Raw genomic sequence first — 25827 nt, 5'->3', positions numbered from 1 at the left:
TGGCCCTTTTAATCCCTCACACCGTAATATTGGCATTGAGAAGCATGAGTCAGACCTTAACCAATTTGCCATCTTTTCAAGAGATGCAACAAACCACTTCATATCAGTCATTCCATTGGTGAGATAAACTGGAAAACAAAGGAGAATTTCTAAATGTGTTTAGTGTGGGGTTCCTATTGAGATTCCCCAGATATACATCTCCATCATATAAAATTTCAGACAATTCTTTATATACTCAGAAAGAATTATTTTTAATTAGATTTCTTCACTGCTGCTGCTGCTACTGCTAAGTTGCTTCAGTCGTGTCCGACTCTGTGCGACCCCATGGATTGCAGCCTACCAGGATTCTCCTGGCAAGAACACTGGAGTGGGTTGCCATTTCCTTCTCCAATGCGTGAAAGTGGAAAGTGAAAGTGAAGTCGCTCAGTTGTGTCTGACTCTTAGCGACCCCATGGACTGCAGCCTACCAGGCTCCTCCATCCATGGGATTTTCCGGGCAACAGTACTGGAGGGGGGTGCCATTGCCTTCTCCCAAATACTGCTATATAAATGCATTTATGAATAGCCTTAATGAATATTAAGTGTCCAAAAGAAAGGATTGTTGCTTGCTTCTGTTTTTATATAGTCAGAGAGAGCAAGGAGTTCCAGGGTTTGCCAGAGCCAATGCCTGTTTTTCTGCTGGTTTTCTGTTGGTTTCTGCTCTAGTTACATATATCATCCTGGGTCCAAATACAAATCATATGTCAGTAATTCACTTTTAAAAAATATATGTATGATGCATCTTAACAATACATCTTTATAGTTCTAAGTCAAAGAAATTTTTGCTATTTGATAAAATGTATAAATGTAACCAATATGCCTAATTAAACTATATTCTTGAGAAAATATAAACAGGATTGAAAATGGATAAACAGGGTTATAAGTTTGGTTGACTCTCATTTAATGCTGGGCTGTCAAGGTCTAGTAGAATGTTTTTCCAAGAAGATCTCACTTAGGACTTATGTGTTCTTTAATGTAAACAGTACACGGAAATGCTACGGCACAAATAAAATAATTTAATGTATTATTATCAAAGAATATCTGTCGGGTAAATCTATATTCTTGACTCTGCCATTAATTTAAATCTTTAAACTTTTCTTCAAAGACCTCTTCAAAGTCCTTGTGTTTAAACAAACCATCTATTACAAATTACATGGAGCTTCTTTCTACCAGTTTAAATCTTGTAGATTATGGCACTGAGTCCACCTGAATCAAAGAAAAAAAAAACAACTCGTAACACCAGTTTGTAATTGTTTTGTTTAAAATAGATGAACATTCAAAAATGAAAATAGACCTTCTTCAATTTACCAATTTGATTTTAAAAGAAGTACATGGGGTAGGAATTCTAGAAAATGCATCCAGTAATGAATCATGAGAGTTTTACAGAAAAGTTGTTTCACAAGTTGCTAGAGACTGCACTAGATATGAAGAATAGAGACTTTGTCTTCCAGAAATTAAGTTTCTGGTGGAAGATATAAGAAAAACTCATAAATTTTTAAGCTGTTTGATACCTTAGAGATATCTCATCTCATTAGAGAAATTAATGATAACTCACATCAGGATACACACTAACTTAGGCTAAGTTGACCACTAGCTCACTTATATTCACTGCATTCCCTACTACACTTCTTTCATCTGTACCAAGAGCCACAAATAACTTCAGCTTTCATTTTTCCTGAGTATCAAACCCATATATCAAACTCTACCATGCACTCCTCAAATCATCCAAACTCAGTGTTCAGTGATGAAACTGTGATCTTCCCACCTTAACCTCCTTTCCTCACTGTGATTCCTGGTTTTGTTTTGCTTTTAACTATTATCCATCCAGTTGTAAAACATAGAAATTTAGGGGTCATTTTTCACTTTTTTCCCCCCCTCAAATGCTAATTTGATTAAAATATTGTTATATCACATCTGATTAAAAATACCAAAATGTCATTCTCTGTCTCCAGGATTAGATTTTCATCTAGTCTGAATCATAAAGTTTCTAACAATCAGAACTTTGCTTCTTGGTCAGCTTTCTATAATTTCCACACCTGAGTAAGATATGGTTATTCTCATGCTTAACTTGGCCTGTGAGCATTGAAACCTAAGACTGCTTCCAAATGTTTCTAAAAACTAACTACAACAACACAAATTACCATGGGAGATTTGACATTTTTATTTGTTTTTCAGTAGTAAAAATGACCTGTAGGAAAGGGCTGCAATTATAACTAAACTCGATAATTGGAGATAATTGCCCAATAGTAATTTGTTTCAATATATTAAAAGCTTAGAGGGATATGGCCCATGAAACAACCCCTTTCCTGATGCTAAATGATAACTTCCTACCTGGTAAATTGGTCTCATTTTCTTCTTATTCAAGTTTATGTACTTTAATTTAATACTCTCCACTATGCGGCCTTCTACTCCTACAGTGCATATGTAAATATACTAGCCCCTCATTAACAGGGTCCATTAAAACTGAGAAGTTTGCAAAGGGCAAAAATGTTGGGCTAAATTTTGGCCTTTCTCTACATATGAGCAAAACATCCACAGTGGATTAAAAATGCGTATTATATTAATGTAGAACTTTTCCTAAACAAAATAATGATTTGTGGGATCATTTAAAGGCCTTTTACAAGATATAAATATTTCTTCAGGTTATCTAAAAAGCATGAGTTGGTTTATATATTTGATATATAAGCCAGAAAGAAGAAACTCTATATTTTAAATATCAACCTATAACAGTGTTCATTCCAAGAAAGGCCAGCTCAGCTGTTTGGAGTCCTTTGGCATATTAAGCACAGGGTTCGATACCCTAGATGCCTTAGGCATTTCCATAACAATAGGTATTGCTTTGAAAACAGACATTATTCCAGGGTCCCTGAGACCAAACAAGGTCCTCACTGTCACGTTTTTAAATAAGCAGGGTGTCCAAGAAAGTCCATAATATAAGTCAGTGGAACTGGAAGGTTGCATCTATTATGATGGCTGCATATCTAGTATTTTTATATGTTATTCTTTTCTCTTTCCATCTCTTTTTAGATTTTACTATTGAGTACTTTGTTCTTTTACCGCAATTTAAATCCTTCATCTACTTTTTGTTATGAAATATTTCAAGCATGTAGAATTATGTTGAGCAATATATTTAAATTATAAATCTAACACACAACTTTGTGAAATGCTAAACTAGTTACAGCAAATATATGTAATATATAATACGGAGTTTATATTTTTTTAGAGAAATAATACTTTATTGAAATAGCCATACCTCCCTGTGTCCTCATTCTCTTATTTCTTAGAGGAAAATAGATTCTGAATATAGTGTTTAACTTTTCCAGAAATGTTTGTTACATTTTTACTGCTTACATATGAATGTATGTATCCATAAGCAGTATCATTTGCTGCTTTCAACTTGAAAACCCAGTATAATTCTTTTTGTGTTCCTATACTCTGGGATTCTGTTTCTTTAACATTGTTTTTTAAATTTTTCTTTATAGATGTCTGCAGCTCTCCCCCTCCCCCCAATTAAACTTCTGTATCCATCTAGTGACTATATTTCAGTCACTTCTGTAGAACATAGACATTGTTCTCTTTTTTCTATTATATTTAATCTTACAATAAATATTTTTAAAAATTTCTATTACTGCACATGTAGAGAAGGTTCTCAAGAATATACTTAATTGTGAAAAACTGGATCTTGGTGTATGTGCATTTTAAACTTTGAGTATTGGCAAGACACAGTTTTACCCAGTTACCCCCTCAGGAAAACTCTCCCATCAGGAAGCTTCCATAAGCCTCTAATCCTTCTCCATCAGAGGGCAGACAGACTAAAAACCACAATCACAGAAAATTAACCAATCAGATCACATGGACCACAGCCTTGTCTAAAACAATGTAACTATGACCCATGCCGTATAGGGCCACCCAAGATAGAGGGTCATGGTGGAGAGTTCTGGCAAAACATGGTCCACTGGAGAAAGGAATGGCAAACCACTTCAGTACACTTGCCTTGAGAACCGCATGAACAGGATGAAAAGGAAAAAAGATAGGACACTGAAAGATGAACTCCCCAGGTTGGTAGGTGCCCAATATGCTACTGGAGATCAGTGGAGAAAGAACTCCAGAAAGAATAAAGAGACAGAACCAAAGCAAAAACAACACACACTTGTGGATGTGACTAGTGATAGAAGCAAAGTCTGATGCTGTATGATAGAACAGTATTGTGTAGGAACCTGGAATGTTAGGTCCAAGAGTCAAGGCAAATTGGAAGTGGTCAAACAGGAGATGGTAAGAGTGAACGTCTACATTTTAGCAATCAGTGAAGTGAAATGGACTGGAATGGGTGAAATTAACTCAGATGACCATTGTATCTACTACTGTAGGCAAGAATTCCTTAGAAGAAATGGAGTAGCCATCATAGACAACAGAAGAGTCCAAAATGCAGTACTTGGATGCAATCTCAAAAACAACAAAATGATCTCTGTTTGTTTCCAAGGCAAACCATTCAATATCACAAAATCCAAGTCTATGCACTGACCAGTAATGCTGAAGAAGCTGAAGTTGAACGGTTCTATGAAGACCTACAAGACCTTCTAGAACTAACACGTAAAAAAGATGTCCCTTTCATTATAGAGGACTAGAATGCAAAAGTAGGAATTCAAGAAATACCTGATAACAGGCAATTTTGGCCTTGGAGTAAAGAATGAAGCAGAGCAAAGGCTAATAGAGTTTTGCCAAGAAAATGTATTGGCCATAGCACACACCCTATTCCAACAATAACAAGAGAAGAGTCAACATTTGGACTTCACCAGGTTGTCAATACCAAAATTCGATTAATTGTATTCTTTGCAGCCAAAGATAGAGAAGCTCTATACAGTGAGCAAAAGCAAGACCGGGAGCTGACTGTGGCTCAGATTATGAAATCCTTATTGCCAAATTCAGACTTAAATTGAAGAAAGTAGGGAAAACCACTAGACCATTTAGGTATGACCTAAATCAGATCCCTTACGATTATACAGTGGAAATGAGAAATAGATTCATTGGATTAGATCTGAGAGACAAAGTGCCTGAAGAACTATGGACAGAGGTTTGTGACATTGTACAGGAGGCAGGATCAAGTCCATCCCCAAGAAAAAGAAATGCAAAAAGTCAAAACATTGTCTGAGGAGCCCTTAAAATAGCTGTGAAAAGAAATGAAGTGAAAAGCAAAGGAGAAAAGGAAAGATATACCCATTTGAAAGCAGAGTTCCAAAGAATAACAAGGAGAGATAAGAAAGCCTTCCTCAGTGATCAATGCAAAGAAAAGAGGAAAAAATAGAATGGGAAAGACTAGACATCTCTTTAAGGAAATTAGAGATACCAAGGGAACTTTCATGCAAAGATGGGCACAATAAAGGACAGTAATGGTATAGACCTAACAGAAGTAGAAGATATTAAGAAGAGGTGGCAAGAATACACAGATGAACTATACAAAAATGATCTTAATGACCCAGATAATCACAATGGTATGATCACTCACCTAGAGCCAGACATCCTGGAATGCGAAGTCAGGCTGCCCTTAGAAAGCATCACTATGAACAAAGCTAGTGGAGATGACAGGATTTCAGTTGAGCTATTTCAAATCCTAAAAGATGATGTTATGAAAGTGCTGCACTCAATATGCCAGCATATGTGGAAAACTCAGCAGTGGCCACAGGACTGGAAAAGTTCAGTTTTCATTCCAATCCCAAAGAAAGGCAATGCCAAAGCATGTTCAACCTTAGCACAATTGTACTCATCTCACACACTAGCAAAGTCATGCTCAAAATTCTCCAAGCCAGGATTCAACAGTTCATGAACCGTGAACTTCCAGATGTTCAAGCTGGGTTTAGAAAAGGCAGAGGAACCAGAGATCAAATTGCCAACATTTGCTGGATCATTGAAAAAGTGAGAATTCCAGAAAAACATCTACTTCTGCTTTATAGACTATGCCAAAGCCTTTGACTGTGTGGTTCACAACAAACTGGAAATTCTGAAAGAGATGGGGATACTAGACCACCTGACCTGCCTCTTGAGATATCCGTATGCAGGTCAAGAAGCAACAGTTAGAACTGGACAGGGAAGAACAGAGGGGTTTCAAATCGGGAAAGGAGTATGTCAAGTCTGTATATTGTCACCCTGCTTATTTAACTTTTAAGCAGAGTATATCATGAGAATCCTGGGCTGGATGAAGCACATTTGGAATCAAGATTGCCAGGAGATTAATAACCTCAGATATGCAGATGACACCACCATCATGGCAGAAATTGAAGAAGAACCAAAGAGCCTCTTGATGGAAGTGAAAGAGGAGAGTGAAAAAGTTGGCTTAGAATTCAATGTTCAGAAAACTAAGATCATGGCATCCAGTTCCATCACTTCATGGCAAATAGATGGGGAAACAGGGGAAACAGTGGCAGACTTTATTTTTGGGGGCTCTAAAATCACTGCAGATGGTGACTGTAGCCATGAAATTAAAAGACTCTTGCTCCTTGGTAGAAAAGTTATGAACAACCTAGACAGCCATATCAAAAAGAAGAGACTTTACCAACAAAGATCCATCTAGTCAAAGCTATGGTTTTTCCAGTAGTCATGTATGGATGTGAGAGTTGGACAGTAACGAAAGCTGAGCGCCAAAGAACTGATGCTTTTAAACTGTGGTGTTGGAGAAGACTCTTGAGAGTTCCTTGGACTGCAAGGAGATCCAACCAGTCCATCCTAAAGGATGGCCACCTGATGTGAAGAACTGACTCATCTGAAAAGACCCTGTGCTCAGCAAGATTGAACATGGGAGAAGGGGACAACAGAGGATGAGATGATTGGGTGGCATCACTGACTCAATGAACATGAATTTGCGTGAACTCTGGGAGTTGGTGATGGACAGGGAGGCCTGGCGTGCTGCAGTCCATGGGGTCACAAAGAGTCAGACACAACTGAGCAACTGAATTGAACTGAGTATTGTCAAATCCCTCTTCCAAGATTTGTTTGTACTAATATATACACAAGTGACAAGTATATGAGCTTCTGAAGCAAAAAATAGTTTACATTTTCATCATCTTAGGCATGAGTTTCCTGGACTAACAAATCATACTAATGCAGATAACAAGTTGTATGGTTATAGATGTTTTTGATTCTCAAATGCTAAACTTCTGTCTCCTTTTTTCTCAGGATCACTCCCATGTCTTACTATATAGTCAAACAAATACACATGGAATTTTTTCAGTTTTTAATCTTAGGTTGTATCTTTATTTATAGTAATAGCTTGGGCATGCTCTTTAAGAGGACCCTATATAATTTTTTTTCTTTTTAAAATTTTATGTATACACATTACCATAAATTCTCATGTTTGAAGCATGTCAAAGCACTCAGAAAACTTGACATTTCTTTATACAACATCCCTACAAGTTATTTCATTACAGGTTTGGTATATTATAATATTATCTATTTGCAAATATAAAATATCCTACATGGGTGTACAAAATCAATAAGAAATGAAATTGTCTCTAAAAGAAATTCAAGTAAATTATTTATAAAACAAAATCAGAAACCTCAACTTATGCCTTTAAAAATTTAAATTCATACAGCTAAGCATACAGATGACTATTTTTAATTTTCACTTATAGAATGGTAATTGGAAATCTTAAAAGTTGTTACTTGAGTAGTAATATTAATTCAGTCTACTCATGTCTAAATTAAATCACAGTAAAGCTTAAGTATATAATTATAATGATTGGGAAGAGAAAATTATTCTTTTTTTCATAAGGGAAATTATTGCATACTTACAGTGCAAAATATATCTACTAAAATTTTTTAGGAGATATTTTCCTTTCTATTTGAGTCAGTGTGATTCTATGTGTAAAATCTGGTTATCATGTTCAGGGTCTAAAAACAAAACTTGCACACAAACCAACATTCTGTTTATAACCATAAAACACTAATGTTTGTATTTTATTATAATACAACCAAAATATACATTTAGAAACTTGCAATTATTTTAGATTACAAGACTACACTTCTTTTAAAATAGCAAAACTATAAATTCAAAGTAGATTGCTAACCACTTACAATTAAGTATTAAATTACACAAATAACTGACAGATTTTTTGCCCTTCACCCCCAAATCACCTATTTCAAACATACCATAAATACTTTAATATGAAAAATATTTAAATGAGAGGTATAAGTCATGTATATGTTCCTGTCTTTGCACTGTCAATGTGTCCAATCTTGGAATACTAGATCTTTTTTTAACCTCAAATGTAAATTAAATTATTTAAATATTGTCATTTACTGTGAGAAAAATATTTCTATAAAAACATTTTAAATATCTCTTTTTTCTAAATTCTCCATTCCCAATAAGGCTAATGAATTCCAACATTTTGTCCAAGACAAATTATAAAGGGATGCTGTTTCAGCTTTCATTTCCACTTTTATTTATTTATATCTTATTTCACGAGATATATTTAAGTTTTAAAATATCAGTGTTTGATGCTATTGTTCAATTTAGCATTTTGTTGACAATTGGAGGCTGTCTAATTGTCCTTGAAATTTTAATTTTCAATATAATATAGAAAAACAGGCACTGGCAACTGTAAACTTATCTTTTGCTTGAGTTTATACAATTCAGCAGAAACAAAAGTTAATAGCATATAAAGAACTGAAACATAGACCAAATAACAATTCAAGAGTAAACTCATTTTGCAGGCAGCATATTGTAGGTAAGTAGTATTTAGCTAACGGATTTGTGAGGTATGGTGTGAGTTATAATTCTTTCACTACCGTTGTGGCTTTTGCACATTTCTAATGTTCTCGATTTTCTATTTCTTAAATAATTTGGTTGATTTTCAAAAAAAATTTTTTAATAATGTGAATGTGTTTTGAGCTCTCTGTGGAAAAATAGGTTCTACACTAATTATTTAGACTATCTACTTCTAAACAAACTTAAAATTCCCAATACATCGAATGTAAATGAATGCACAGTTAGGATTTAGCAGCATGAAATTCATATTTAGCTGGAATGAAATTCAAATGATGAATATACAAGTCAGAGACATGTATTCAAAACATGGGGGAAAAAAACCCATAAAATTAAGGCTAAACACAGACATTTTAAGACCTCTCTGTAAAAAGCTGAGTTTTTAGCAAATCTGAAACTATTAACTATAATTTTATTTTTCATTATTTCAAAGAAAATTTGGTAAAAGCTTTCAGTGGTGAGGAAGTATATATTGTGTCTTATCTCTAGACAATATATTCACACTGTTCCCCTAAGTGTTTTAGGCAATTAAAAGATTAAAAAATTAAATGTAGCAGCTTAGATGTCTTGTTCTTATAAATATACATAAATCTTTGCCAATAAAAGTTTTATTTATTACATGAATTTTTTACTAACAATATTTCAAACTTATTTAAGTAATTACCATAAATTAATAGTTTTAGATCCAAAGCAGCCATTAAAATTTAGCTGTCCATTAAAATTCCTAACTTTTTTCTGAATAACTAAGAAAGAATTAATTTAAAAATGGCTTAGACATTCATATTTTGATGAAAACCAAATTTATTTTCACAAGTCAATCCTAACACTTGAGTTTCATATAATTCTCTCAAAGCTATTCGTAATTTGACCATTACTGTCTAATATACACATATTTGGAAATCTTTTTAAAAAACATACTCATACTTATATGCTTTGAGCTTATTAAGAGTTCCGGCAAGATTTTAAGCCAGCAAATCAATAGTTTCAAACACTCTTGTTAGCAGTCTGATCTTGCTTGAACTATTCATATGGATTACTTTTTAATAGACTGATTTGTTCTGGTTCACTTAAAAAAACTATCTTTCTTAAGTTTTCCTTATAGTAAAACATCTACAAATGTTTATGAGTATCCTATCAAAAGGTGACTTAACATCATAGATCAGTGTGACTTCTTTGAGTAGGTAAGCAATGCAAGTACAATGACTGTAAGATAGGACATTTTGAGCATAAAACCAGGAACAGACATGATACTGAACTCTAGTAAGTTCCCTTCTCAGAGGCTTTTACTTTCAAGACACGTACAATGCATGAGAAACAAGCAATGTCTGCTATTTAGTTTTCTGAAAAGCTGCCTTCTGTGTGAGGAAGTGACTAATTTTTCATTTCACACTAAAAAGGGCGTGAAAAGGCAAAACAGAAGAAGGCTAAGGGTTTCGTATTGTATGAAGGAAAGGTGAGTCCTTCTTAAACAGGCAGGAAACATACCATACATATTCAGAGGGAAGGTCAAATTGGAAACATTTGAAAGCACTAACAAAACGTGAAAAATGTTAATGTGAGTTTGTTTTCTTTACATGCAGTAGACTTATTTATTATTAAATTACTAAAACAATGAGATTATACAGCATATAATCTCAGAAATGCAAAAAAGGTTGTGAAGAAAAAGATGTCAAAGAGTTAATTTAACCCTTTCCGTTGTAAAATTTTTTGCATTTCATTATTTAACAAATACATAGTATTCCCACTCCCCACGACAGTTGTCTATCTAATTCTCTCTCTCTATATATGTATATATTGTTTTTTCCTATTCACTCAAATAAAATCTAATAATCCATTATTTAGGAGAGAATAAAGACACTAAATAGAAATAATTTATAGAGTATGATGAAATTTTTAGAAGAAAGAGAGGCAGTACACACTGAAATTCCATTGGTTGTATATAAATTTGTGTTCTTTCTTCCCATGATCCTTTAGAAAATGTAACTTTTCCTCAGGCGTTTACTTGCAGTTTCTTATAATCTAGAGTTTTTCGTTTTTTTTTTAAACAGATGAATTACAAATTGGCAGCTACTTATACTCCAGTGCATAAAGCCACATTACCTTTCATCCACTGTATTTGTGATTGTTCTTCCTTTTTATGGGGAGTTTTCCCCAAAGCCAGAATTTATGGCTGTCTTTCTTTCTCTTAACAAATCCCATCTGCGTTCCCCCCGGTTAGGATGCAGTATACTTCGTGATGTTTTCTTTTATCAAAATGCTTTCCCATACCCTATTAAAATATTTATTAAGCATTATGCCCCTATAAAGCTCAGCATATATTCTAAAAACACATAACTGAGCATCAAGTTCTCTCTGTGAACCTGTTATCCTGACAAGTCACAAGGAATCCTGGGAGGAACATTTATGCCCTTCAGTAAATCAATGCTGCAGGACACTAAATTGTAACCCCTGGGGTCTGAAAGGAGTAATGCACCTCTCCAAATTTCCGAACCATACATACACCAAGAGCAAATGGCTCCCTGGGAAAGTTCCTGTTGATACTGTGAGCTGTATTTTGCATCTTCCCTCCAATTCTACCCCCAGGCAGCCAGTTCTAAAGTGGAATGATATATCCGTTCATAAGAACATAAAGCAACAACTGCATGGTAAACTCCATGCTTAAAGGCCATGCAAAGGACATAAAGCACCTTATTTCAGTGTCAAATTTGATGCTTTTTTAACTCAGTTATTTACATAATAAATTCAAAAACTCAGAGTATAAAACATTTACAAGTGTAAAGCCCCTGTTTTGAGGATAATTCAGATACTTTGCAGGTGTAAGTTTTAGTTCTTGGAAAACTGGTTCAGATGAATGATTCACCCTTATTAATGCCATATCCACCATATAGTCTTATTCAGATTACTGTTCTTGTGCTTTAGCAAAATTCCATGGAAAGCTCTTATGAGTTAGTATAAGGATGAATAAAACAGACAACAGTGTTTTCGCAGGTAAAGAGTTCTTTTCTTTAAATTAAATAGAAAACTATGTGGCCACAGCTCTAGGAAGTTCTTCCAGGTCTCTGTGATGTCTTCGATTTCGTTTCTTCTTCATTTCCTGCATGTGCTTCCACTTCGGGCTGCCCTTGTTCCGCTGTCTCCGCTTCTCCCTGTGCCACATCTGTTCACAGTACTGGTCTAGGCTGAAGTTTGGACTGCTAAGGATTTGGATGTAGTCTTTATATCTCAACCTTGACTCAGCCAACAAATCCTTGACTGGCCCCTCCTCATGCTCTGCCCTCTGGGTGTTTTCCATCTGTTCATTCTCAATGATATTCAAAGTCAGCTTCACTATGGTGTGGATAAAAGTGTGCTCCTGTGCTTTGCAGTAATACAGCCCAGAGTCCTTCTTCTGCAGACTTCGAATCAGTAGCCCATATTCTGTTTTGATGATCCTTTCATCGGGTTTTACCTGCAGAGTTGAAAAAAGGTAGGTAATAAATGAGAGCCAGAGAGGCTGCATAGTTTACTTAGATGAATCTACAAGATCTAGTCCCCATCTCTCTGTCATTAAGCATAATACTGTCAGCTGTTGTGGAAGAGAGTGAAAAATTCAGCTCAAGTAGCTGCCCCCAGAAATGTATGGTTGCATCTGATCATATCTAATTGAGTCTTTGGAATATAATTAGTTTTTCCTCCCAATCTACAGATAGGAATAAAAAGTCATGAAAATGAAGTAAACCTGGAAACTATCAGCTGACCATCTTTAAAGAGATTCCACATACTAATTGGTATTCTAAGAACACTGATTTGTATCTGAATTTTAGAACTAGAATATAACATTGTCAGTCACTCTGTAGAAAAAGAGCTTTAGTGCACACTACTACCTATCATTTAGAAGAGAATGATGATTCTGAAAGGAATTTACTCTTTTTTTCTAGATACTGCCAAATAAATGAACTGAATAGCATATGGAAACTATAAGTGGTGACTTGTTAAAAGTCAAGTGGAAAGGCATGGAGGACACAGCCTTTGGGATGTTAGAGCTGTAACTAAGTAGGACCATATAGTCAGAAGGTTAGAAACATTTAAAGCTGAATTTCTCTTTTTACTATGAATTGAATTTTGATACTGTGTGTCTGTATGATACTTTAGACTATGTCATCTGTGAAAATACTTCCCATACCTCAGTATACTATAACATTGTGATGTGACTTCGAGTGTGAGAAAGCTCAATGAACAAAAAGAACCTCCCCTGGAATGTGATGCTCTTTGCCCTTTGAAGCAATAGTACAGAAAGACAATTCAAATGTTTAAGCTTGCCTGGCCCCCAGTCTGGTGTGAATAGTGAACCTATCTTCCATAAACTAGAGGCATGTTTACCAACACAAGAGCCCTGTTTAATGTGGACTATTGTTGAGCACTCGGCACTAAGTAGAATAACGACAACAACAACAAAGAGGTCTGGAAGATTTCCCAGTTTACACATCTGCCCCTGTACTGTGGACTTTGAGCTGATGGAAATCAAAGAGGCATAAAGACGGCTAAATTAAATTTATTCACAGTGGGTGGACTATACTTTGCATCTTTATGTGAAAAATATGTAGGAAAAAATCCCCCTATTCCGGAAATATGAGAAAAGGAAAAGAAACATCTCTGGCTACCAGCCCAGTTAACTCACAAGTATATGGCCAACCACCCTCTGTGCCAGAGAAGTGCAGCTGGCGGGGTACCACACGAGGCCAAAGGCAGGTCACAGCTCAGATCCCTGGTTAATGAGGCCAAATGGTCTCCAGCCCTGCCTTTGCTCTACACTGAATCCACACCATCAGGGGTTTGCTTGTTACCCTTACTTTGCCTATTTGGTTGAGTTGGTGTGTAGTTTCTTTTTCTTTTTTCTTTTTCTAATGGATTTATTCTAAAGGCCCAGCCATTTTAAAATGCTACTGTAATAAAACTCATGTTGAATTCATTTATATTCTTAGAAACTATAGAAATCTCCTGCCTAGGGTAAAAGTTGAACTTGAATTGGTAGAGCTCTAAAAGATTAAACAAAAATAATAATCGCAAATTTAACATGTACTATATATTTTTTGTTTTAAATAATTTTATTGTAGGAATTATTTTTAAATTTAAATACATCTTAGATTAAGAAACTGAAATTCTGACTCCATAGCCTAGGTTCTGGTTCCTTTCTGCTCTACTTCCTATGACTATTCATTTATCTTCCCTGATTGGTCTCCCATTTATCAAGTTGGTGAAACAGCATATGGTGTATTTGGGAGGGGGGTGGGTGGTTAAAAGTAAAGCTCTTTGAAGGTTAAATGTGAAGTATTATTAGAAGCATCATAGACTACTGCTATACTGCTGGAGAAGTGATGTTCTGAAGCTTTACTTCTGTGATTTAATGGAAAATGGCCTGTGGCTATTATTAATAGCAAGATGATCAAAGTGGGTGACTTCAGTTACAGTTCATCTTTGGATTTTCTTTTCTAGCTGGTATTCTTGCTAATTTTTTTCCTAATTTATCTGTTTTAACAGGAGGATAATTGCTTTACAATATTATGATGGTTTTTGCCATACATCAATATAAATCAGTCATAGGTATACATGTGTCCCGTCCATCCTATCTTGCTAAACTGCATTTAATGCGACTCTTAGAGATTGTTACACCTCTGACTCAATACTTTTAATTTTTATTTTCAAGCTTCTGACAGGAAAGAACGATGACTTTGTGATTTCACACGTATTACACAACATTTTATCATTATTTTTGCTATTCTTGTTTTATGTCCTGTTTACGTTACTTTACTCTAAAGTCTTGCCCTCTTCCCTCCTTTCCAGTCCCTACAGGATTCCGGGTTTCATAAACACCTGGCATTTCATTACCCCGTTGGGGTCCTTTACTTTTCCTTTCTTTGATGGAATGCTTACATTTTCTTTGGTTTTTGACCTACAGATAAAAAGTCTGCTTTAATGAATTTCTTTTTGGATTTATCTAAATTCTATGAGATAATTTAAGGGATTTTTTTTTTTTTGTCTTCCTAAAATTTTAAAAATATGCCTTTAATGAAATGGTATCTCTAATAAAACATTTTTAACTGATATATTTTCATAGGATTTTTGCAATATAGAGATAGAAATCTGTGACCCAGAAATTAAGTGGTTGATTAACATTTGCCTCCTTCACATTCTCATTCTCTGTAATGTTCTCATTCCATGCTGGAATAGGATGCATTATGCAGACTGCATCTCGACAGCGAAATGTCAGCACAGTCAATTTAGAAAATTCAGCTCCTCTACAAAGAGATAATGTAATCTCTGGCCACTGATTTAAACTCATAGAATTTTCTCCACTCTAGTGATATGTAAAAGCTGCTCAGCCTTACAAATCAAAACCACGCTTGAACTCGGGTCGACTATCCATTTGCCTAATGTGAACAAGGATAATATATTTGGCATTATTAAATGTAGATCTTCAGTGAAGGGCAATTCATTTAAAATGAAAAGAGAAACATGGAATGGGACAAAGGACAGTTAGGTATTAAGCAGCAGGTAAAGGTCAGGGACTTGATTCTCTGATAATAGCAGCCTAATGGTAATTCCTTTGCAGATAATTCACCTGTCAGGTCTTTCATAGCTAAAGCATGTGTCTTCCAAGTGACTAGGGCTTCAAGAGTATCTCCCTTCAACAAACATAGACGGAGACTTATTTAAAAATAGTGCTGAGGAAACTGGCTCATTATTTAAAAGAGAAAAAAATCAAATGAATACATAACTCATTCTTGATTAATATCTTGGAGTAAATGTAAATATAAAATATAAACTGTAATTGTAGGGACTTCCCTGGCAGTCCAGTAGTTAAGACTCTGTGCTTCCATTTCAGGAGGCATGGGTTTATCCCTGGTTGGGGAACTGAGATCCTACATGCCATGCAATAGGGCCAAAAAAACCCAAAAAAAACCCAAAAAATTACAATTGTAAAAGTAAAATCATAAAATGATGAGAAAATATATATATATGTTTTTATTGGGAAAGGAACTTCTAAACACAAAGAGAAATCATATAAATCAATAGAAGTTCCAAATGTGTGTGTTTTGAACACACAAAAGAATTTTAGAGATATAAAACATAATAAAAAGTTACTTATGCATAATGTTAAATGTTACTATTTAAATATGTAAAGGGATTATTAAAATTTTTAAATAACTGTATCATCATAAACCAAGCAAGTAATAGGTAAGGCAGTTTGCCAATATGGTGATTTTGATGAGAAATTAGCAATATACAGTTGTTTATGCAAAGCTGTAAGAATATTAAAGTCTTTAACTCACTTATTTTACATTTAAGAATCTGCCCTAAGAAAACAGACAAGTAGAGAAAGATTTAGCTAAAGGAAAATTGATTAAGAGGTAACACAAGCTATTTAAATAAAACATGGAACGTGAGTGGATGATTGTGGCATCAGGCTGGCAAGGGTGTGGGACAGGAATCATGTATTAAAATTGAATGGCAGGGGAAATTGCTGATAGTGTAATGGTTAGTAGGAAAAAAACCTGAAATAGAGATCAAAATATATATGTGATTATCTACACTTTGTGATCTCATAGTCTTTTATATGTCACTGTATTTTCAAAACCATTTATATTGCTTTTATGATAAAAGCAATAAAAATAAAGACCTACAGACAGAAACAAAAACATTTGAAGGTGTTTTTAAAATATTTTAAAAATCCATGGAAAAATTACTATCACAAATGGTAAATTATTTATTCAGATCTCAAAAGTTCAATAGAAGCCTGGGGACTGTCAATTAACTTGCTGGTTACAGCATAAACACCATCAATTTTAAGAACAGCTCTATAAGAAAGTCAGCAGACAACTGACTCATGACCTTCCCAACAGCACCCAACTGTGAAACAACTCAGCAAGGAAATGTTCTCCTCCTGGCAGAGAATAACCTGGTGACAGCCTCTGTGCCACAGGGGATCCTGGGCCTTCCCTCAGGCTTTGTTTTTTTTTTTTGAGTGGAGGAAAGATTTCTAACTGTGACCTTCTTGGTAAAGAGCAGAGGGTATCCTGCTGGGAAAAATGCTTCAAATCTAGTCTGGATTTTGTCCCTTTCCTCAGCTCAGGAAGCAGTATTGCATATCCTGGACAATGAATAACTGCCTATTTACAAAGATAGATGAAAATATCAGTTGAAACATTACAGCTAAAATATTTTAAGTATAATTCAATAAATACACTATTTCTGCTCCACTGAAATTTATGGAGCTTGGTACCACCATGACTGTATGATACACTGTTAAAATGTACATTAAAGTAATGCATAGCTTTTTCTGGAAACATAAAATATATGAATGCAAACATGCATAGGCAAATGTATGTATCTAAACCTGGCAGGGCACCCCAAGCAGAGTTCAACATTTTTTTAAAGTTAGATTAAATTTGTCATGGAGGAAGAAAATCGTTATTAAAAAACTATATTTAACTGAAAAGAAATCATCAAACTTTATTGACTAAAATTAAAAATAGTCATTCGAGATATTCAAAAATAAAATACTGTAATGTAACTAAAAGAAAACCTGAATGTTAAAAAATTTAGATTAATGTCCTTCCAATATTTCATGGATAAACAATAAATGCTTTATATCTTGAATTTAAATCATTTTTACATCAGATAAAACTTTATATTGGTAAACAATGAGACTCTTAAACACTTAGTATAAATATGGATATGCCATATTCTTAAAACTTCTGGATGTAACAACAAGAATCAAGTTTTATTAGAGAATTTGACATAAGGACAATTTTCGTATTTGACACAAGGACAATTATGACATAAGGACATGAGACAACTATTCCCTTAGTATTAAATATGTGAAGGGTCAATACTTTGATAGAGAAATTATTCTTAGATGAAGAGAATAACAGCTTCTTAGTTTAACAGTGGACCATACCATAAAAGTTGGCTCTTTGACTCCAAGGTTTCCCAGCCTCAGCACTGCTGATATTTGGGTGGGGCTGGATAGTTATTTATTGTGAGGGACTGAGCATTGCACCATGATTAGCATCATCCTTAATCTCTATGTACTAGACGCCAGTAGCATCCTCCCCCCATGCAGTGACAACAACCAAAAATATGAATACTTTGGGAGCAAAACTGCCTGAAGTTGAGAACCATAATTCCACAGTAATGTTTGACTGATTACATATCCTATTTAAATGTTTATAGAGTTAACAAGAAGGCTGATATTTTAGAGGCCATCTGGTCCTCCTACTTATATGGCAGAGAAACCGAGTGCTAAAGAAGTTGCCACCTGCTCAGAAACCCTCAGCAGTCAGGGTGAACACATCATTAGTGCTACTTCCTATTTTACACATCCTCCCAGACAGAAAGTGTCTGCGATGTTATATGAATTATTTTACACTTGTGAGTAATCCTCTGCTTTGAAATTCACATTCTCATATGTGGTTTTTTTTTTCATTTTATTTTGACAGGAACTTTTGCATTTATTTTATTTACCTTAGAAAATTTTGGCCCATGGGACTTCAGTAATATTACCAAAGAGTCATTACTCAACTCATCTAATTTGACCCTGTGTTCATTCCATTACAATTACATTATCCTTAATTTAATACTGGGACTTTTAGAATTCTAGATTATCACTGGTTTCTCATATTCTGTCACTTAACCTGTTTCATGATGTTCAAATAATATTAATATACAATTTCTCAGACTACCCAAACTCATCTCATTAAATTCGGTAACATATATAACTTACCTATCTCACAAAATCTTTGTAATATGTTTTAAACACATATATGTGTTAGAAAAACTGAAATAGGGAAAAGTCAAAAGTAGAGCATCCATATTACTTTTCCCTCTCTGTTGATTTAACTTTAATATACTAGAGTGAAAAGGTAGATACTTGTACAACTTATTCATATGACGATATGATATATATTTCCAGTTTTGTACAAATTTGACATGTTTCATTTTATAGTCTAAACTGAATACAACGTGAGTTAGAATTTAGTCATTGTGCTACTGTGAGGGAAAGTCTCATTCTTGATCAAGAATTGTTCTAAAATATAAAGAATCTATGAAAAACAAGAAGTTGAGGAAGAATCATGTACATTTGTTTATTTGTCTGCTTCTAAATGTATTTCATTAACACATTTGCATTAAATTGGGCTATTTGTCTCTCAAAGGCATTGTTACCTTGGATACCAGAGTATAAAATTTTACTTTCCTTTTTATCAAGTAGTGATAAGAACTGCATTTGGCACTAAAAGTTGAACATCTTCTCGCACAACCTAAATTTGATGTAAGTTTTACACTCTTTCCCTCAAGGTGATCTTTCTTTGATGACTATAACTTACCTCCTCTCGATGTTCATCTCCTGACCGCTGGATATACCACTTAACAGATGCTTGCTGGGATTTAGGTATACATTCCAGAAAGGTTGAATTAAATTCAATGCCAAAAATCACCTTTTCATCAGCAGGTTCACTAATGCCTGGAAAGCAAACATAGAATAGGAGATTAACCTAGACCTGATTTTAAAAGCAATGGGAAAACACACTGATTTAGAACAGATGCCATGAGGGAAAGATTCATATACATTATTAAAGAGAAATGAAATTCATAGCATAGTATTTGTTCAGTTCAGTTCAGTTCAGTCACTCAGTCGTGTCCGACTCTTTGAGACCCCATGAATCGCAGCACGCCAGGTCACCCTGTCCATCACCAACTCCCAGAGTCCACTCAGACTCACGTCCATCAAGTCAGTGATGCTATCCAGCCATCTCATCCTCTGTCGTCCCCTTCTCCTCCTGCCCCCAATCCCTCCCAGCATCAGAGTTTTTTCCAATGAGTCAACTCTTCGCATGAGGTGGCCAAAGTACTGGAGTTTCAGCTTTAGCATCATTCCTTCCAAAGAAATCCCAGGGCTGATCTCCTTCAGAATGGACTGGTTGGATCTCCTTGCAGTCCAAGGGATTCTCAAGAGTCTTCTCCAACACCACAGTTCAAAAGCATCAATTTTTCGGTGCTCAGCTTTCTTCACAGTCTAACTCTCACATCCATACATGACGACTGGAAAAACCATAGCCTTGACTAGATGGACCTTTGTTGGCAAAGTAATGTCTATGCTTTTCAATATGCTATCTAGGTTGGTCATAACTTTTCTTCCAAGGAGTAAGCGTCTTTTAATTTCATGGCTGCAGTCACCATCTGCAGTGATTTTGGAGCCCCAAAAAATAAAGTCTGACACTGTTTCCACTGTTTCCCCATCTATTTTCCATGAAGTGATGGGACCAGATGCCATGATCTTCGTCTTCTGAATGTTGAGCTTTAAGCCAACTTTTTAACTCTCCACTTTCACTTTCATCAAGAGGCTTTTTAGTTCCTCTTCACTTTCTGCCATAAGGGTGGTGTCATCTGTATATCTGAGGTTACTGATATTTCTCCTGGCAATCTTGATTCCAGCTTGTGCTTCTTCCAGCCCATAGTATTTGTTACCTATGAGTAAAATGCAAACTCTATCCTAGCATTTCAGTTTTTATTCTTTCATCAATATATTAACTTTTGAAGTTTCTTTTTTAAATAAGAATTCACAAGATATAACTAACATTGAGCCTCTTTGAGTTGCACTGAATAAACTTCAACATCTTTTAACTTTAAATCTTTTAATTTGTAGAAAATAGAACCAATTTTGTAGATAGTTCTGCAATAGAAATTTATTTCACCTTTAAAGAGAAATTCATTATGAACTGGTCCACAGAGCTGACCACAAACTGTATGTTATGACCATATGACATTTCAGTATCAGAAAAGTAAGTGTACTTCTCTATACTTAATGAAATTCTATGATGACGCTAATACACTGGATATTCTAATACTCTGAATCAGGATATTATCTACCCCAAAAAGGTTCTCTTTTATTCAGAGAGGGATATTATAGCCCCACATGCATCTGCAATAAGACAGTCAATGGGAGGCTAAAGGATCAGTGTCTCAGACACCTTCTTCTTATAAATCAACTGCACCATCTGAAATACATTCCATCCAGAGTAGCCAAAGGCTGTGTCCCATGTGTGATCTAAGATCTGCAGCTCAAATTTGATCAAACAAAAAATGACAGCTTCTCAGCCTGGCCCAAACATGCACTTTTTCAACATATATTCAGATGTCTCAATTCTGCAGATGGGCCCACTTAGCATTTTAGGCATAAACCAGAGTAAGGCTTAAGGGACCTAAGTGAATCTTCAATCTAAGCACCCTGAATTATCAGCAAATGGCATGAATGCACATGCATCCAATAGTTAGGTTTCTTTTTTAGAAACTTCTTTTGAACTTATTTGTGTCTTACCAGCAAAGATTAAGTCAAGCATGCTGACCCTATTATGAATTAACCTTATCTAACTGTCAAAATGCATGGATTCCACTTGAAATCTGTAGTCTATCCACTCTCTCTCTCTGCCAACTCAATAGATTATAGCCACGATTTTCAGATAATAAATTCCTAATGCACAGGAAGATCACCAGTGCAGATCAAGGAGAAGAAAGAAATGCATCATTTCACAGTAACAGAGACTGTTTTCCTGAGCAAAGGGAGTTCATGAACAAAGCAGGGAGGATGCAGGCTGATTGTTAGGCGACAGGGCAAGAGCTTGGGAGAAATTCAATTAGATGGATTCAACAAAAGAACTAGTCAATTAAGTAAATGTTAAAATTAGTGAAATCAACTGGAAAAGTGAAATAGTGAGCTGATTATATGAAATCCATCTTCAAATCAGCAGATAGTGACCCTTTGACACAGTCATCCCCACATCAGTTTTACTACAAACTAATTTACTGAATATTCCAATAATGTTTATCTCTGAGTTTAAAATTTTCTATTTGTAAATTTAAACATATATGTGTGTGTTCAAAAGCATCAATTCTTCAGAACTCAGCTGTCTTTATAGTCCAACTCTCACATCCATACATGACTACTGGAAAAACCATAGCTTTGACTAGACGGACCTTTGTTAGCAAAGTAAAGTCTCTGCTTTTTTTAATATGCTGTCTAGGTTGGTCATAACTTTTCTTTCAAGGAGCAAGCGTCTTTTAATTTCATGGCTGCAGTCACCATCTGCAGTGATTTTGGAGCCCCAAAAAATAAAGTCTCTCATTGTTTCCCCATCTATTTGCCATGAAGGGATGGAACCAGATGGCATGATCTTAGTTTTCTGAATGTTGAGTTCTAACCCAACTTTTTCACTCTCCTCTTTCACTTTCATCAAGAGGCTCTTTAGTTCTTCTTCGCTTTCTGTCATAAGGGTGGTGTTATCTGCATATCTGAGGTTATTGATATTTCTTCCAGCAATCTTAATTCCAGCTTGTGCTTCATCCAGCCCAGTGTTTCTCATGATGTACTCTCATATAAGTTAAATAAGCAGGGTGACAGTATACAGCCTTGATGTACTCCTTTTCCTATTTGGAACCAGCCTGTTGTTCCAAGTTCAGTTCTTTTTTTTTTTTTTTCTCTAATTTTATTTTATTTTTAAACTTTACATAATTGTATTAGTTTTGCCAAATATCAAAATGAATCCGCCACAGGTATACATGTGTTCCCCATCCCGAACCCTCTTCCCTCCTCCCTCCCCATACCATCCCTCTGGGCCGTCCCAGTGCACCAGCCCCAAGCATCCAGCATCATGCATCGAACCTGGACTGGCAACTCGTTTCCTACATGATATTTTACATGTTTCATTGCCATTCTCCCAAATCTTCCCACCCTCTCCCTCTCTCACAGAGTCCATAAGACTGTTCTATACATCAGTGTCTCTTTTGCTGTCTCGTACACCGGGTTATTGTTACCATCTTTCTAAATTCCATATATATGCATTAGTATACTGTATTTATGTTTTTCCTTCTGGCTTACTTCACTCTGTATAATAGGCTCCAGTTTCATCCACCTCATTAGAACTGATTCAAATGTATTCTTTTTAATGGCTGAGTAATACTCCATTGTGTATATGTACCACAGCTTTCTTATCCATTCATCTGCTGATGGACATCTAGGTTGCTTCCATGTCTTGGCTATTATAAACAGTGCTGCGATGAACATTGGGGTACACGTGTCTCTTTCCCTTCTGGTTTCCTCAGTGTGTATGTTCAGTTCTAACTGTTGCTCCTGACCTGCATACAGATTTCCCAGGAGGCAAGTCAGGTGGTCTGGTATTCCCATCTCTTTCAGAATTTTCCAGTTTGTTGTGGTCCACACTGTCAAAGGCTTTGGCATAGTCAGTAAAGCAGAAGTAGATGTTTTTCTGGAACTCTATTGCTTTTTTGATGATCCAACAGATGTTGGCAATTTGATCTCTGGTTCCTCTGCCTTTTCTAAATCCAGCTTGGACATCTGGAAGTTCACAGTTCACAAACTGTTGAAGGTTGGCTTGGAGAATTTTGAGCATTACTTTACTAGCATGTGAGATGAGTGCAATTGTGTGGTAGTTTGAGCATTCTTTGGTATTACCTTTCTTTGGGATTGGAATGAAAACTGATCTTTTCCAGTCCTATGGCCACTACTGAGTTTTCCACATTTGCTGGCATATTAAGTGCAGCACTTTCACAAGTGTTTTATTACTATCCATTTTTAAAGGTGCAAAATTTGCATGCAATAATGTTTTTAAAGAGTAGAATATGTATCTTTCATGTAAGTGTAAAACAATTTTAAAGAATATTTTAATCTTTCAGATTGCAAGCAAAAAAAATTTTTTAATAGAGAAATATCTGGAATGTTTCTTCATAATACACTTAGGACATGTCACTGATGTCAGTGCAGCAAGATTATATACAATTAACATTGTTTTAACACTAACATTAATAATCGTGCAGTATCACAGTATATAACAATTGATGAACAAAAGAAGGAAGAAAGAAAACATCTATTTGCCAGTTATTCAAAACTTGATTACCAGGTCAATGCAATGCATATTTATGGTGGGTTATAAGTAACTCATTTCCTCTCTTCTTTACCAAAAACAATTGTTCAAATGTGACCCTTTCTCTTCCTTGAGATTGAAAACCCTTAGTTTGAAAATACCCTCTTAATTTCTACTTTAATTTTCACAATTGATTCTCTATCACTGACTTCTCCTATTCCAATCAATCACCAAACTACCAAAATAAATTACTTTTATTTTTAAAAACAACTTTTCTTAGTAATATGAAATAGTTCCTTATCGCTTACAGGGTAAACACAAACTCCGTAGAATAACATAGGGATGGTCATGAACTTAACCAAACCTATATGAGTCATTTCTGATTTTAATACTTGTTACTTAATCTACTTAGGAAAGTGTGATTGTTTCTTTAAGGAACAGCTCAAGGGCTATCCCTCTGAGTATCCCTTCCTTCACCTAAGTATGATGCAGACTTTTTTTTTTTTGCCTACCACACTGGCATTACTTTCAATGAAGGGAATATGTTAGTGATTATGGCAGGCAAATTCACCACCTTTATATTCCAGTGACAGAGACAAAGTAATCAAGTGAATGAATAGATAATATAGTATCTGGCTGTGTTATGCAGTACAAGTAAAAATAGCAGATTAGGGAATAATTAGGGATAGAAGGGAAGAAAGGTATTTCAGGTAGGTTGGTCAGAAAGGGTGTCTCTGAGAAATTAACACTGATACTAACATTTCAATCATGGAATAAAACGATGTGAGGATAGAGCCATGTGGACACCTGAAGTGAAGAGTTCTTCAGGTACAGAGGAAACAAATGCAGACAGGGCTGAGATAGGAACCAGACTAGTGCTTTTGAGAAACTAATTTCAAAAGATCATGGGCTTGCCAGGTGGTTCTAATGGTAAAGAACCCGCCTGCCAATGAAGAAAACATAAGGGACGCAGGTTCGATCCATGGGTCAGGAAAATCTCCTGGAGAAAGGCATGGAAACCCACTCCAGTATTCTTGCTTGGAGAATCCCATGGACAGAGGAGCCTGGTGGGCTACAGTCCAACCCAAAGCGTCTGACATGACTGAAGCAACTTAGCACACACGCACACATAGTCTAAATGTTTACAGCAGCAATATTTACAACAGTTAAGACATGGAAGCAACCTAAATGTCCATCAACAGATGAATGGATAAAGAAGATTTTCATAATGTTCATATACACACATGTATATATAATGGAATAGTACACAGCCATAAACAGAAATGCAATAATGACATGTGCATTTCTGCATGGATGATCCTAGAGATTATCATACTAAGTAGGTCAGAAAGAAGAAGACATATACCATATGTCACTTATATGTGGAACTTAAAATATGACACAAATGAACTTATTAATGAAACAGATTCACCCACACAGAAAAAAGACTAAGGGTTGCCAAGGGGGAAGGGGATAAGGAAGTGATGGATTGAGGTTGTGGGAATAGTGGATACAACTATTATATATTAGAATGGATTAAAAAAAAAAAAAAGGTCCTACTCTATAGAAGATGACCGCTTCTCAGCAGGAAAGCTATGACAAACCTAGACAGTGTGTTGAAAAGCAGAGATGTTACACTGCTGACAAATGTCTGTATAGTCAAGGCTATGGTCTTCCCCGTGGTCACATATGGTTGTGAGAGCTGGACCATAAAGAAGGCAGAGCACCAGAGAGAGTTGATGTCTTCCAACTGTGGTGCTGGAGAAGATTCCTGAGTCTCTTGGACTGCAAGGAGATGAAACCAATCAATCTTAAGGGAAATCAACCCTGAATTGGAGGGACTGATGCTGAAGTTCCAGTATTTTGGTCACTTGATGTGAACAGCCGACTCACTGGAAAAGTCCCTGATGCTGGGAAAGATTGAGGCCAGAAGGAGAAGAGGGCATGAGAGGATGAGATAGCTCAATGGCATCACCAATGCAATGGACATGAACTTGGGCAAACTCCAGGAGATGGTGAGGGACTGGGAGCCCTGGTGTGCCACAGTCTATGGGGTTGCAAAGATCCAGACATGACTGGGTGACTGAACAACAACAATTACTGTATTTCACAGGGAAC

At 35.6% G+C, this 25827-nt stretch overlaps 1 protein-coding gene across 2 annotated transcripts in view; it reads right to left on the bottom strand.

Moving 5' to 3' along the window:
- Positions 1–7950: 7950 nt before the first annotated feature.
- Positions 7951–25827, bottom strand: part of SEMA3D (semaphorin 3D) — a 230191-nt gene continuing 212314 nt past the window's right edge. The window contains exons 17-18 of one of the 2 annotated variants that reach the window (XM_059885665.1): positions 19159–19295; positions 7951–12242 (exon numbers count right to left, since the gene is read on the bottom strand). In XM_059885665.1, coding sequence (XP_059741648.1) covers positions 11817–12242; positions 19159–19295 — 563 coding nt within the window. In that variant the 3' untranslated portion in view covers positions 7951–11816. The remainder of the gene's footprint in view (positions 12243–19158; positions 19296–25827) is intronic. The other variant, NM_001206096.1, reaches the window with a different exon arrangement.

This window comes from Bos taurus, chromosome 4 (assembly GCF_002263795.3).
Source record: "Bos taurus isolate L1 Dominette 01449 registration number 42190680 breed Hereford chromosome 4, ARS-UCD2.0, whole genome shotgun sequence".
NCBI classification, from domain to species: Eukaryota; Metazoa; Chordata; class Mammalia; order Artiodactyla; family Bovidae; genus Bos; species Bos taurus.
The sequence above is the reverse complement of the archived record's forward strand: the minus strand, read 5'-3'. Positions and strand labels throughout refer to the sequence as shown.